The sequence below is a fragment of the Falco biarmicus genome, chromosome 3, assembly GCF_023638135.1.
Source record: "Falco biarmicus isolate bFalBia1 chromosome 3, bFalBia1.pri, whole genome shotgun sequence".
NCBI lineage: Eukaryota > Metazoa > Chordata > Aves > Falconiformes > Falconidae > Falco > Falco biarmicus.
Genome location: NC_079290.1, coordinates 14,378,215 through 14,394,212, shown reverse-complemented (window position 1 = coordinate 14,394,212; position 15,998 = coordinate 14,378,215). Strand labels below are relative to the sequence as shown.

Below are 15,998 nucleotides of genomic sequence, written 5' to 3'. Positions count from 1 at the left end.
TGAACAGACACTCTCTCAACAACCAGTATCACTGAGCCAAGGCAGCCCCACAGCTCCAATCTAGCACCAGCTTTTGCCAGAGATACAGCAGAACTCACACCACTGCTCACACATCTTTTACAGCACGCAGATATTCTCAAGGATAAATATCACCAAGAAGATACGAGAGGCTTCAGGATGTAACACTACCACTGTGTGGATATCATACTTAGCAGCGAACTCCACAAGCAGGAAAGGCAGGATGGCAACTGCTGCCAGAAGGCATGGCTGTTGGAGAGGCGACAGCCAGGCAACTCGCAGGAAGGCACAGAAGTTACATAAATAGTCCAGACTAGGTAAGTGTTCTCCTAGAAGACAGTAATTTGTTCCTGCTTTCAGCATAACTGAGCACAAGATTTGAGCTGCAAGTGATGATCAGCACCAAACCTTTTATGACTAACACACACTTCAGCGCGGGTAACAACCTCGAGAGCAGAGGACCATGCTTGAGAGCACCGACCTACTTCCTACCTATGCAGGAACACTGCACTCATCATTGCACTGACGACAGCAAGGCCTTCGTCCACATTATCATCTGACATAGGCCCTGAGTTCTGTAAGCCCTGAGCCCATACACTGCAGTCTGAAGACACTGCAAGCTATTAGTAGAGAATTAGATCTGCTTTTCCTATGAAGCTGCCCACGGATATAAATAGAGCTGCTAATGTGGGGTGGGGACAGATTTGACCTGACTCTATTTCTGAGATCTCATGTCTCCTTCTTGCCACAGGTAGAGAAAATCAATACATGATAAGCTGTGTGCCCGCAATTATGCCTCTCAGTCATGCCTCTGTACCAGTGGAGCATCAAAAGATGAATAAAACCAGAATAATTTAGGTTGCCTGGCAACAATCAGGGTCAGGGCTTGATTTTGGGAGGAGAGGGGAGCACCAGCAACGAGGGAGAGATGCTGTACCAGTTCAAGTCTCCTGCCAAGATACGAATGTCAGACCTGGGCTAGAGCTCCACTAAAATTTTGTGCCAGAGCAAATACAACACAGCCCCCAGCCTAGGGATAGAGCAGACAGAAGCCAGCACTGACAAGGCTGTATCAGTGTTTACTCACGCCAGCTCTGTGGTAACACGTGCTCTTACCACAACAGCTGGATCAGAAACCCACCACCAGCACCAGGATGCAGGAGCTTTCACTTGGAGGCAGCATGCGAGCTTGGGAAGAGGGTCAGGAGACTCAGCAGACTCTCCCCGCAGGAGGGGGAGCATGTGATGCATTAGGCAGAGAGACTTGGGGTTAGAGGCAACAGTGAGATCCATACCACCGACACAAACAGGAAAGGAACCCGGGGTCGGAGTTTCAAATGAAAGCAGGGGAAGCACTGCAGTACACCCTGCCCAGCTCCACACCACCCTCAGGCAGCCTCCCTCCGCTTCAGCCTATGCTGACCCCTGCCACCCTGCTCTCCACGGAGAGCCCGTCAGCTGTGCCCCAAAGGGGTTCCCTCCCCACACACTGTGCTGCGGCAAAGGCCACCAAGGCTGTCCTACGAGGCCCTGGAGGGACACCAGGCTAAGGCAGTGCCATCTTATCATCCCCCTCCAGCACAGCCTGGACTGCCACATGCCATTCCTGTGGGGAAGCACTCACACGCAGCACTTGTGGAAAGGGGAGGCATTAACTGCATTAACCGCACCCACTACAAGTCACGGGCAGGGGTAGAACTACCAAGATTAAATGCTCTCCCAGAAGGCCCAGGAACCGAAAGAAGGACCCCCAAAATCCACCTTCAATGACAGAAAAGCAGTCCCTGAACAAGGAAGGGCAGGGAGCTGAGTCAGACCCTCTTCCCTGCACACCCACACTCACCGAGATGACCCGATCTCCTACGTGCAGGATCCCGTCCCGATGGGCTGCACCACCCTCTGCAATCCGTGAGATAAAAATCCCCTGAAACACAGGCAGAAGAGTCAGAGCAGCCTGGGCTTCCCCTCACCAGGCCTTGGCTTTCCAGAATAGTTCCCGGACACCAGGCAGGTCTCAGCCCTTCCCCCTTCACAGACCCCTCCCCTGCCCTGGCACTTCCCATTCGTTTCTCACTCCACACAACCCCTCTTCTGCTCCTACAGCCACCTGCAAAACCTCCAGCTGCAGCAAAGCCTTCATGTGGCTGGGAGCCCAGAATATGTGTCAAGAGGACAGTAGCAAGATTAAATGTCACTAGCAGGGACTGTGAGCCCCAGCTCCACCTCCCTCTAAACTTCTCTCCTTCCCCAATTTAAGAGCAGATTCTGGTGCTCAGAGCCCGCCTGGCCCACCAGCCCAAGGCCATGCTGCCATGATGCATGCCCATGGGTAAGGAAGACCCCCGTGCTGCTCCCCAAGTAGTTCTGAAACATGGGGATTAAGCATCTTCCTTCCCATGGAATTGTTACTGACCGTGTCACCAGCCCGGTAGGGTGTCGAGCCTTTGCCACCAGCAATGCTGAAGCCCAGACCCTTCTCATTGCGCATGAGACAGGTGGAGTATCTCTCTGTAGGAGGTGCCCCCTCGGGTCGCTCTGGGAAGCGTAGACCACCTCGCCTTTCACGAGGGCTGTAGTCATCCTCAGGGCGCAGCGGTGTGACAGTGATGGCATTCTCTGGTTCCACCATCCGCTCCCGCAGAACTGTCATGGAGACAGAGCTTCCCGATCCACGCAGAGCTTCCACCGCCACGTGATGCTCAGCAGAGTGCAAGGACACGCCGTTCACCTGGGGACAGACAGAACCAGGCACGCTTACCTCCATGCGGACTTCTTTCAAACAGCTGCACAGATGGCTCCAGCCCAAAGGAAGCACAGCTCATCCCCTAGAGAGCTGGGTTGACACCTTGTTCCCATAGGGGTACCCAGATCTCACCTGCTGCCTGCAAGGGAGTTTCCCTGCACTCACACAGCACAGGAGGCTCCCAGGCCAGGGCAGCCTCTGCCAAGCACAGTAAAGGCTCATTTCAGAGGAGTTCTACCCCACCAGTGAGCTCCTGTTTCCCTTCAATAAGGACATCTACCTCCTCATACACTGACACACGCAGGCCTGTCAGCCTGACCTCGGTGCTGGGGAAGGCTATGGAGCAGATTATCTTGAGGGTCATCACGCATCATGTACAGAACAACCAGGGGACCAGGCCCAGCCAGCATGGGGTTATGAAAGGCAGGGCCTGCTTGACTGACCTCATCTCCCTCTATGACAAGGTGACCCGCTTAGTGGATGAGGGAAAGGCTGTGGATGTTGTCCACCTAGACTTCAGTAGAGCCTTTGACACCATCTCCCACAGCATCTCCTGGAGAAACTGGCTGCTCGTGGCTGGGCCAGGTGTGCTCTGCACTGGGTTAGAAGCTGGCTGGGTGGCCAGGCCCAGAGGTGGTGGGGAATGGAGTGACATCCCGCTGGCGGCTGGTCACACGTGGCGTTCCCCAGGGCTCCGTGCTGGGGCCGGTTCTGTTCAGTATCTTTTATCGATGATCTGGACAAGGGGATCGAGTGCACCCTCAGGCAGTTTGCAGATGACACCAAGCTGGGTGGGAGCACTGATGTGCTGGAGGGCAGGAAGGCTCTACAGAAGGATCTGGGCAGGTCGGACCGATGGGTTAAGGCCAGCTGTATGAGGTTCAACCGGGCTAAATGCCGAGTCCTGCCCGTGGGTCACAGCAGCCCCAGGCAGCGCTACAGGCTGTGAGAAGAGTGGCTGGGAAGCTGGACAGTGGGAAAGGGCCTGGGGGGGCTGGTCTGTGGCCAGCTGAATATAGCCAGCAGTGTGCCCAGGCGGCCAACAGCATCCTGCCTTGTATCAGAAATAGCGTGGCCAGCAGGACTAGGGAAGCAGTTGTCCCCCTGTACTCGGCACTGGTGAGGCCACACTTAGAATCCTGGGTTCAGTTTTAGACCCCTCAGTGCAAGTCAGACATTGAGGTGCTGGAGTGTGTTCAGAGATGGGCAACAGAGCTGGGGAAGGGGCTGGAGCACAGGTCCTAAGAGGAGCAGCTAAGGGAACTGGGGGTGCTCAGCCTGGAGAGGCGGCGTCTCAGGGGAGACCTTATCGCTCCCTACAACAACCTGCAGGAAGGTTGTAGCGAGGTGGGGTTGGTCTCTTCTTCCCAAGTAACAAGCAATAGGACAAGAGGCAATGGCCTCCAGTTGCGCCAGGGGAGGTTTAGATTGGATTTCAGGAAAAATTTCTTCACCAAAAGGGTTGTCAAGCACTGGAACAGGCTGCCCAGGAAAGTGGTTTAGACAGCATCCCAAGAGGTATTTTAAAAACACATGTATGTGGCACCTGGAGACATGGTTTAGTGGTGGGCTTGGCAGTGCTAGGTTAACAGCTGGACTCAATGATCTGAAAGGTCTTTTCAATGGAATGATTCTACGATTCTATTATTTCCTCCCCCTCCATGCAAAACTAGTGAAGTACTTGCAGGGAGGACACCAGGTTCTGCAGCTCTCAGGGAAGCAACCTGATTCCCTCCACTCTTGCTTCCCTGATTTCAGTAAAAAATTCCTTCATCACAAGACTGAGAAAATGCAAAGTGGGGGCCCATGAAGACGAAGAGTCTTCTTTCCATAGCAGCTACTTCATTTCATATTAACACACACTTACAGGAAAGATCTGCCTGCCGCTCTGCCTGAAAACTAGATATTCAAATATATTTCCTCCGCTTCACGGCATTTAGGGTTTCTTCCCATCATGGCCTTCATTACTGAGCAAAGCTCCATATCCCTGCTCTAGGGGTAAAGAGGTATTCCTCACAAATTAGAGCCAATGAGAACAGAACCTGAGTCTGATGTGCCTCAGCCATGCCTTACTTGTGGACATAACACGGTCTTTCAGAAGGAATATGACAAATGTGTTTGAGTTATGTTGCGAGGGTTCATCACTTTTGCAAGAGGCACAGATAAATGGGCATCATGGGAAGTGAAAAAACATTAGTGTTTTCCCAAAGCTGTAACTGAAGAAGGATCCGCTTCACATGAAACAGTAGGGTGCCATAAATTTAACTGCTGGGAAAGGAAATAATTGTCCATCTTTCAATCTTCAAGAGCTGACTCCCTTATGGAAGTCATTCTGCAGCAAAATGCAGTATCACACGTGCAGCTCAAGGATGCTCAGTGACACTTAAGACCCTAAAACATACAAGAGACCAGGCTAGATGAAGTGCATATTCCATTTTGGACTTAAACTTAAAAATCAAGACAATCCTATGATAATTGCAGAAGTGAACTAGGTAACTTCTGAAACTCCAGAATCAAGTTTTTTCTCATAAGGCAATACAAAAACATCTAATTACAGAATCGCATAGGACTTTATTTGACTTCTGCCACGGTCAATGGCAGCCAAGTAAGTGGTGAGAAAGACTGGAACATCTACTTAGGCAAATGCTTTGGCCTCCATAGCCAATATGTAGGCTGCAGAGAGTAGGAGTGCATGAGATACCGAGACACCACATCAGATCACACAAACACAGACCACTTATTCCTTTGATCTCTGTCCAGCACTGTAGTGACACCTGTTCCCTCCATAATGCCATCAATCCTTCACAGAATGGTTTGGGTTGGAAGGGACCTTAAAGATCATCCAGTCCCACCCCTGGCCACGGGCAGGGACACCTCCCAGCAGACCAGATTGCTCCCAGCCCCGTCCAGCCTGGCCTTGAGCTCCCAGGGATGGGGCACCCACAGCTGCTCTGGGCAGCCTCTGCCAGCACCTCGCCACCCTCACAGTAAAGCATTTCTTTGTAATATCTAACCTAATTCTGCCATATTTTAGTTTAAAGCCATTCCCCCTTGTCCTATCACTACAAGCCCTTGTACAAAGTCCCTCGCCAGCTTTCCTGCAGGCCCTTCCTCAAGTACACCTCAATCCTGTATGATTCATCACATTTTTAAATAATTTGAGGACAGGCAAGTATGGCATATGGCTGGCTCCCTGATTAAGAAGTTATCTTACAAGGTCCACTTTTGCCCCACAGAGGGAAAGCAGATGTGTAGAGACTGGCTGCTCAGCCTGTTGCGGACATGGGCACACACTGCTGCGTGCTTCTTCCCACCTGGGTTACAGAACGCTTCAGAGTTGAGGGACAGTGAACACAGGAGCAATTTCTGTCCTTCTAAAGCAGCAAAAGATTAACAGTAATATTAATTAAACATTAACATTAATTAAACTCTATCAGTCAAGGGAATTTTGGTTTGCTTTTGTATGGCTCCTGGAGTTTAATTTGGCCTACACACTAGCACAATACAAATAAATACCAAACCATACTCTCCCTCCACTCTCAAGTCATTAGAAGCATTTACTTCTTCACAGTTGCTAGGTTCTTACCTCCAGAAGCTTGTCCCCAACACGAACCCCTGCACGAGCTGCAGGACCCTCTTCTGACACGCGGGAAATAAAGATGCCCTGGAAACAAAACTACTCGTTAGAAGAGGTGGAGCCCGTTCCTCAACCCTCTAAAGAGTAAAGAGACCACTCCACCCCATTCAGCTTAAGGGAAAGGGGAAGTCCCTGGCTAATCCCGTACCCTAGATGTGGGCACAGGACAGCCACATCACCCCATTCAGGAGCTGGTAGACAGGGGAAAGATATCCCACGGCAGGGCTACCTCACAGGTGCGAAAGGGGAAAAGGGAATGACACTTCAATCTTTTTCCAGGGGGACGAGAGCGTAACACAGCTGATGCCACGGCACGCGTGGAAAACAACCCCATACTCTTTGCCTTGTGAGCCCTGCGCATCAGGACACAGATGGGGAAGAAACAGCTGCTCTCATTGCTGCTCTCTGCAGTCAGTTGTGCTCCAGAGGCAAGAGCCTGCTCAGCCCTGCCAGCTTCCTGCTTCGGGCTGCTCCCACCTTGCTCTGCAAGCCCAAACCAGCCACAAAGCTGATACACACAGACATCCAACCTCCAGCTACAGAGACTAGTCCCTGCAAGCGGGTGCCTTCAATAACTACACAGTCCAGGGTCTTACCTCATCATCGCCCTTATAGGGGGTGGAGCCCTTGCCCCCTGCGATGCTGATGCCCAGCCCCCCTGTCTGCCGCACGATAGTCAGTGTCAACTGGAAGTAGAATTGACACAGGTTACAGGTCAGTGCAGATTGGGAAAATACCCAAAACATCTTGAAGAGCAAGGGATGACTACTTAAAGAATAAGCACAAGAGTATAAACTTTATCTGCATGCACCCACTCAAATATTTGTGTAAGCTGTGGTATCCATGCCTCAAAGGCACCGAAGTCATGATACATTTCAACAAACAAATCCTTTTTCACAGTTGAGTTCTGACCCATATCCCAAGACTGAAAGTCAGTTTGCCTGTAATGAACACATTGGAATGAGATGTTCACCACAAAGTAAACTGAACAGCAGTGGGATGGGACTGGATAAAGAAACAGGGATAGTGTTCACATCACAGCCCAGCTCCACCACATGGCTCCCTTTGGGGTGTAATTCCATACAACTGCTGAGAGATTAAGGGTCACCCCAACATAGCGTGCAGTAACAAGAATGGCATCTCTTCCAGAATACCTTGGACAGATACTTGGCTTTGCTCTATCAACAGAAATCGATGTGTGATTCCAGAAAAGCCATTTGCTTTGTCCACCCAGCTCCTTCCTCTTCTCCCATCTGCACAGGCAGGCTCAAGACTGTGGCTGTGCAATCCAGAAATCTCTTCTCCTTCCTATATCCCCCTCTACATACCAAATTATGCCCACTTCCAATAGCAAAACTTTTGGTCAAACTTGAACTGAAATTGCTTATTATTCAGGACACCAACATAAACTGTTAATGTCACCCCAGATGTAAGAAGGAAGACAGGGAGTATGTGGTAGGATACAGGGAAAGGAATGGGACAGATAGGCCTCTCTCAGGGATCTGTCACAGCCAAGGACCAAGGAGCTGGTGAGGTAAGTGACAGAAATGTACAAAGGCTCCTGGAGAGAACCAAATTTGCTGTCCTCCAGACATCACTTCTCTGGAAACAAGTCCAGAACAGAGAGCGGCTGCTGCAGAGGTGTCTAGCTTCAACATCAGGTCTGCTTGGCCTAGGTCAGGCCACAGCGTGGGCAGCAAAAGAAGCAGGAAACTTGCTTTCCTTAGCCCCTCCCTTCAAATCTTTCTTCACTTTCTACGATGACAGAAGCAACAGCCTGTGGGGTTTCACATTCTGCTAAGTCTAAAACAGAACCAAAAAACCACCACAGGAAATGCAGAACTAAAATGGGGCTCCTGGCCATCTCCTTTGGTGCCCAGCCAAGAGGGTAGCTGAAAGCTGCTGGGGTCTTCACAAGGAAACCCCTGATTCTAGACAGACCAGCAGTAACATAGTCTCCAGCGCAAGACCTAGAGACTGAGTAAAATCCAAGTATTGAAAGACAAGGATTATTCAGGTGAGGATTATTTCATTTCATTCACTACCTCATTATTCAGAATATAAAGAATATTCATTACCTCATTATTCAGAGGAATGTGGTAAAGTTGTGAGCTAGCACTGCGTGTCATTGATAGCACACTTGAAAACCAGTTGTAGATCAGACTAACACTTCTTGTGTAAAGAGGTCTATTAGGATCTAACTACAAATACCACTTTTTTTTTCTTCCAGTCTCACTGGATTTTAGTAATGGTTTAAAGAGTTGTATCTATTGTCAACACAAAAGCTTCTAAAGATGATGGAAAACTAGATCTCCAGACAAGAAACTAGAGAGTGCTCTAACAACAGGATCCAGGTATTTCCAAGATAGCTGATGATCAATAGGACAGGATTGCTATTTTTGAGAATGAACAAGGAATATACAATGTCACTGGTTACAAAAAGTCACTTTCAGTTGTGCAGTAAGTTGATTGTGTAAACTAACTGAAGGATAAACAGCAAAACCCAAGGATTTCACAAATTCATAGAAACCAGACTGAAAATATGGGGAAATCTGCCAGAAAAGTCAACTGGACTAAGGGCTAAGAACCTTATGTCTATTGATATACACCTAAAAAGCAAAACACCTTTTTTTTTTGTTTTTTAGTTTAGGAGGAAACAGACCTAATTAAGCTTAAAGACACTGCCAGAACAACAGCAAATGGTCTTGTGCTGGACATAAATCTGTTTAGGCTAGAAAGAAGATTTCAAACTGGCAAAGCAAATTAGTTCTCCCATAAAAACAGGTAAGAAACTGAACTGGTGAATGTTTGTTTGAAATCTATGAAAAGAATAAATGACATGAATATGAACCTGAGAAAGAAGGAACTGGACTCAGTAACCTGTAACAGCCTTTCAGTTTTATATTCAGTATTTCACATTACAGCCCAGACACTGCCTTTTGCACTAAACCAGTCAGTTATTTCTTCCTGAAAGCACATCTGTCCTAAGGCTGCTTCAGAGCTGCTTTGACTTCCATGACGTCTAGACTGATGCTCTGGACACATGGCAAACAGCTGCCCTAACAGCATGGACAGCACAGCTTCCACCCCTACAATAGCTCCTGCCAGTGACTTTCCTAGGTATTTTGCTCTTCTTGCAGGATCCACCCACTGCACAGCAACAGCTCATCTCAGACACACTGCCCAGATGACTCTGGCTCTTTTCTTTGCAGAAGGGGCAAGCTTTCATTAAGTGGGCAACATCTCCAGTGTTTCTTCCCAGTTCCTCCCAGACAGACAGGCATTGATGCCCTCCACAGAAAAGCATTACTGGGGAAAGAGAAGAGTGAGAAAATTGAAAAAAAGCTGCCATTTCAGCCTAAGAGTTGTCATCCCCCTGAACTCCCACTGGAGGCTAGGGGAAAATCCATTTATCATCGATGGCACCAAAGCACAAGCCAAGGAAGCATTTATATCTCCCTCTCCGCTCCTCTCCTCACCTTAGAACCTCCTGTGTTTCTGCCTATACGATGCCAGGGAACACACTCAAACAAGGACTGATTCCACCTCCAGCTATTTTTCATACATTTTTAATATACTACCTTTTAACAGATTCACTTGATCCAGAGAGACTTTCCAGCTTGCTGGGAATAAACATACCATTCTGCAGAAACTAAAAATGTTGCACACGTGGACTGGCTTGCTATTCAGTAGCAGCCAGGGATAGCGAAGTATTGCCCAAGAGACTTGAAACAGCATTCAGTGCTGTGCCTTGGAACTGCCAGCTGAGGATTTTTGCAACTTGCTCTTGGCAGGGGCACAGCAGACACAGAGGCAGCAAACTAGACATTCACAGGATTCAACTGCCAAAGCATGGAGCCGTTCTACCACAGATCCTGCTGAAAGACCAAGTTGTTTCTCCAGGCATACCCAAGGGAGTGGGGGTTTAAGGGCTTAATTTCCAGAAAACGGCAAGTTTCTGCATGGACAGACACCTTGTGCAACTTGCTACACCTCTGGATGCATCTAGGTGTCTAATCCCTCCATTTACTTCACTTGAAACTTTAAATGAGCCTGGATTGTCAACAGTGACACAGAAAATGCAAACATGCAATAGATACTTCTGATTTGTGTTTGGACAGAAGCACGATGATGTACCTGCATCACATGAAGGTGACGAATCACACTTCACTCCAACAGCAGCTGAAGAATTGATTTAATATCCTCAACAAGGAATAACCATTTTAAAAGTTGAAAGGACTGGATAACTTGTACCCAAAAGCTGAACAACTGACCAACATCTCTGATACATTTATAAAATTCTGGAATCATGATACCCTACAACAGCATTTACGTTGTGCTGTTAGACTAAGAGATTACACAGGATGATGCCTATAACTATCAGCTTGTCACCCTAGCACCAATTCCAGAAAAGTGAAGAACATGCATGCCTCTTAGCAGGCACACAGAAACAGCATCCATGCAGAACAGCTGAATTTTGTGAAAATTAGGCGTCTCAAAAAACACACACACTTCGATTTCATTCTTTGACAAGACTCTAAACCTGGATGATAAAGTAATAGCAAAGATTTAATAAGCAGACTTTTGTAAAACTCAAAAATTGTTATCACAAGACATTTTACTGACATCATAGGATGCTGGTTTTAGGTTTATATTACACAAGCTAAGAATCAGCAGAGGTCAAGTACTAGTCATCAGTGAAGAACCAAGAAGGAGGGTTCTGCCAAGAACTGTATAAGGTCTGATCTTATTCCAAATCACTGACAGTAAAAATTTTAATAGTTCCATATGAAGGGAGGCTAGAAGCCTTCAAATAAGAGAAGGGGGGGTACAGACATCTTTATCTTTTCATACAGTTAATAACTTTACAGGAAATGATCAATTAGTCCATGTTTGTAACAGCAAAGGAATTAGGGATACCCACTGAAATTTCAGCAGCAGGCTTTAAAAAAAAAGCTTCTTAATATAAAGCACAAGTAAATTATGTAATTTATTGCCACTAAATACTGTGGAACTACAATGTACGAAAGGGATTGGAGAGATCAGACAATTTCATAGACAGAAGCTCCACTGTGTCTAGTACAAAGGTATGAACAGTCCAGAAATCCTAAACTACAGATTGCAAGGAACTGGGAAAATACGAGCGAAAAGATCACCATGTCTTGCTAAAGTCTGTGGTTTCCAATCCCCAAAGAAAACCCCTCGCATCCACCATTACAGACGTCTTTTCATAGGCATCACACTCAACTGTGTGTCCTTCCAGGAACACCTCAGCAAAAGAGAAGGTACTTGCATAGCACAAAAATGCAAGAGACACACGGGAGTCCAGCAGCCAGAGGCACTGACTCACGAGGAAAGATTAGAAGAGTTAAATCTGTCTGGCTTCAGTAAGCAGTAACTTGTGAGGACAAGGGGATAGGCTGAAAATATCAGTGACCAAATGGAAGGTGGGAGATTACTGCATGAGCTATCGAGAACTAAATTAAAAACGAACAACGGAAAAAGGAACACGAAGGAAAGCTCTTGCCCTGGCAGACGAGCAGCCTGCTAGGCATGAGCAGAAGATTTTCTGGCTCTGATGTTATTTCTTCCTCTGTTCAGATGGGATTTTTAGTTACCAAGGGGATGGACACTTGCAAGGCAAAGGTAGTAGGGTACATATCAGAGTCGTCAAACACTTTGCTGTCTTCTTACTAAACACCTCTCCCCCCAGTTTAGTACTAATCAGAGACAGCACCAAACAATAAAAGTTTGCGAGCCAAAGTGACTGACAGCAGCATTAAGCAGACAGGACAGGCGACCTACAATGCTAAATGCTCTGGTGTACTCCTGCAGATCCCCTTCCCCAGATATTCCAAGACAGTGAACATTTCATTAAGTGAGGATGAAGAAATGATGCATTTTTAAAAATATTAAATGACTTCTGAACTATAAATAAAAAACTAGGTTCATCCAGATATGATTAATCTTGGTATGAATATATATAGATGTGAATACATAGCTATAGGTATGAATCATATATCATGATATATCACGGTTGGACTTGACAATCTTAAAGGTCTTTTCCAACCCAAATGATTATAGATAGATATGAATAGTCCTATTTATGTATGTGTGTGTCTATAGACATATGATTTCATCTTGAGGTAAGAAAAAAAACGTTTACAGTGAGAACAGCCATTCACTGGAACAAACTCCCCAGGGACATGGTAGAGTCCCCAGCAGTGGAGGTTTTCAAGATGAGATTGGTCAGGGTGCTAGGTATCTCATCGAGGCTCCCTCTCCCACAAAAGGCTGGACCATTCTCACTCCCTTCCAGCCTGGTCTGTTTTATGATTCTATGATTAGTTCTTTCACTAATGAATTCCAGAAATAGGGATTTAAGAAGCTAGTACTTCCTCCTCATCACAATGGCCACTCGGGTTTCTCACAGGCATGTAAATGACAACAGCAAAAGAGAGGATCCTGAAAGGAACCAGGCTGGCTCAACTACGGAATGCAACAGGACAGAGTCCCTGTGGGAAGTAAAACATTCAACTTCTTAGATAAGCAATCTGAGTACTGGGCAAAGCTACCAGGCCTTCAACCATTCCCAGAACTGGAAATGGGACAAAACCCTAGACATGGAAGTCCTGCGGATTCAGCTGGCATGAGTGACACAAACACGTTATCTTTCTTCCTCTCTTCAGCAGTAAAGAGTTTTTATTCCTATTCTTACTGATTCTTTGTGTGTGGTAAAATCATTGGTATAGTCATTCATTTTGCATCATTCTGACTACAAAATTTCACTTACAAACTCCCCTCAGCCCAATAATTTTTTGCTGTTCTAAAGGTCCATTTTAGCCCATCATTTAATATACAATTAAAAGATTGAAAGGACTGGAGAATTTACAACTGTCTTCCAAAATCTGTTTCAACTTTGTGCTGCTAAGGGCACACAGCATAGTAGGAGAGTGTTTGTCCGAGGTGACAGTGAGATAAATGGAAAACTCTTGCACTAAACCTGGCATCACTCATTTCAGAACATACAAGCAGAGACATCCAAGTACCCCAACAGTCTGGAGGACCTTGATGATGAGAATGCAGGAACAAAAAGCTAGGTAGCTGACGAGAACTCCCATCCGTGAACAGAAACTATCACATTTGAAGTGGAAGAAAAACTACAGAATTTGGTGAACTGAAGTCTGAATACATTCTGACATGTTGTCCACAGTCAACCAACCTGAATTCAAGTAGAACAGGTGAATGAAAAAGCAGTGAGAAAGACAGGGAATGGAAATCTGTCTTACAAGAAAACACTAGAAGAATTTGGTTTCTTTAATCTACCAAAATGAAGGCTAGGAGTTGGGACTGACGTCCATAAAAATATACCATGGACAAGCAGACCAAAGGGTCAGATAGCAGGAAAGAGGGTTTTTTTCCCAAGCTAAAATAATGAAAACAATGAATTAACAAATGCAAGCTCAGCTTGAAAGTAATTTTTTTAATCATTCAAGAAGCAGAAATCTGGAGAAGTTTTCGGTTTCTCCCAGTAGGAGGAACCTGAATGTGTGCACACATGTCAAGTAACAGGAGAAAATAATCTATATTTAACAAAAAGTTTGACAGACTTATGAAATATGTTATCTCATTGCTAGTGGTGGTAGGAGACACGAGTTCAGGATTTCTTTCAAATAATCTAAGTTATCTTTATTGTAAATTTAACTCATTGCTCCTGAATTGAACAGCACTTTTTTTGGCTAAAGTATGTCTTCCAGAAATGGCAACTTATCCCAGTCTTGCCTCATTTCTGTTCCTAGATCCAAGCTGGTGACTGTCTTCCATCACAAAGCCTCAAAATTATTCCAGGATATAGCTTTCTCTTCTATTGACAGAGTCAGAAAATACTGTTGAGCTTCCAATAAGGCATTTAAAGGCATCCAAATGCTTAAGCCACATTAATTCCTACAGGGGTTATTTTAATGCCTAATTTTTTTGTATAATCCTCATCCTAAGCAGCAAGACCCGTATCTATTATATGCATTGTGTTTTCCTATTTCAAAATAGAAAATCAGATTCACAGTGGAGTGTTTCATTTAAACATGGTATCTTCCCTCTCTGTTAAACACACTACTCCATTGCTTCCTGTTCGAGAAAGCAAAACCAGATGATTGTGCCACACTCTTAGAGCAGGAAACTGCTGATAGTTCTGCATTTGTGTAAAAAATCACTCCACAGTTTGCTGCTTGGTCCTTAAGAAAGCTTCAGATCAGATAAAATTTGCATGATGAATAAGCAACAATCACACAAGTTATCTCTGTCACTTTGTAGGTGAACCGTATTCAAACTGTGCCTTTATAGACTTGCATGCAAAGCTGTACATCTACAAAACGAGATTACAATCCCTACCTCCAAACTGCTGGAGGGCCACAGCATAGGAAAGAACGCTAAGGGCCCTTCAACCCAGGAGGAAAAGGTCATTAAAACATTCCTATGGCAATAAATCAAAAGTCAGACAAATTCAAACAGAAAATACGGCATATTTTTTCCTTGCTCAGTGGGAACTTTCGTCATTTAAAAAAATTAAATGAGAGAAAGCAGGGTGTTGTACCTTCTCATAACTTTGAGAGAACTCCACCCTGTCAGAAACTATATTCTAGTCAAGCCAGCTGAGCAAATCCAGGTGACACGATCTTTCTTGCATTATACAAGAGAGTTTTATTTAATCTTTTCAGGGTTTAGAACTTACAGGTCACATTGCGGGAAAGTCAAATGTGCTGCATAAGAATTCTAAACCTGACAATGTCCTGATGAGTACGTGGTCTCACCCAGTAAATAATAAAACCAGACCAAGGTGCAGGGGTCCAAGTGTAAAGCATCACAGCAGCAGCACTGAGATGAACAGAAGCGCTGATGACGGCAGGGCATCACGATGCTACGCACTAAGTGGGCCAACCTTTTCAAAGCTGAATCCCCTTAACACTGGATGCTTCAGGACCCAGCTGTGCTGTCAGAGGCTGCCTCTGGTGAACGGTAATTGTGGTGCCAAGTACGAGGCCTGCATTCAGACACAAACAGTAGTATTTCTGAGCTATTTCCACATGACAAGACTCCTTTATGGAGAAGACTCGACTCGCTTCTGACTCCAGAGCGACAGGGCAGGACATCTGAGCAGAAGCAGCTGACGGGATCTTTCCCACCCTCCGGCAAGGAAGTGAAGGCACTTCGAGCATCTAAGATCAGCCTAGCTTTCTCCTAGGGAGGGAAATTAGCAGTGTATCCTTCCTAGACAGCCTTGTGCATCACGGGAGAAGCAAACACCTGGGAAGCTCCTCAGTCAGCACAAGTTTTGCCAGTGCAGAGCCCTTCATGACTTAGAAATTTTCAGGTGCTCTGCAGAAGACGGCAAACGCAGAAGGATGCCATCAGCTATTACTGCAGACAAAGAAGCATTGGTCACTTAAACAGAATTCAGGACCTTCTTTCCACTATTATCTTCAATCTGCACAGCAGCTCTTTCTGGACTATTCCTTCAACAATTATCAGAAAACAGACAGACTTCAGGTGCAACCTCGCGCCTTCAAATAGCAGCTCGGTATGCTTCTCTTCCAAAAGCCTTCT

The 15,998-nt window shown here is 46.1% G+C and overlaps 1 protein-coding gene across 36 annotated transcripts in view; it reads right to left on the bottom strand.

Moving 5' to 3' along the window:
* Positions 1–15,998, bottom strand: part of SCRIB (scribble planar cell polarity protein) — a 116,566-nt gene that overhangs the window by 60,838 nt on the left and 39,730 nt on the right. For all 36 annotated transcript variants that reach the window (XM_056330333.1, XM_056330334.1, XM_056330332.1 and 33 more), the window contains 4 exons: positions 6,995–7,084; positions 6,348–6,425; positions 2,432–2,746; positions 1,862–1,942 (listed from right to left, as the gene is read on the bottom strand). In XM_056330333.1, the coding sequence (XP_056186308.1) occupies positions 1,862–1,942; positions 2,432–2,746; positions 6,348–6,425; positions 6,995–7,084 (564 nt within the window). The remainder of the gene's footprint in view (positions 1–1,861; positions 1,943–2,431; positions 2,747–6,347; positions 6,426–6,994; positions 7,085–15,998) is intronic.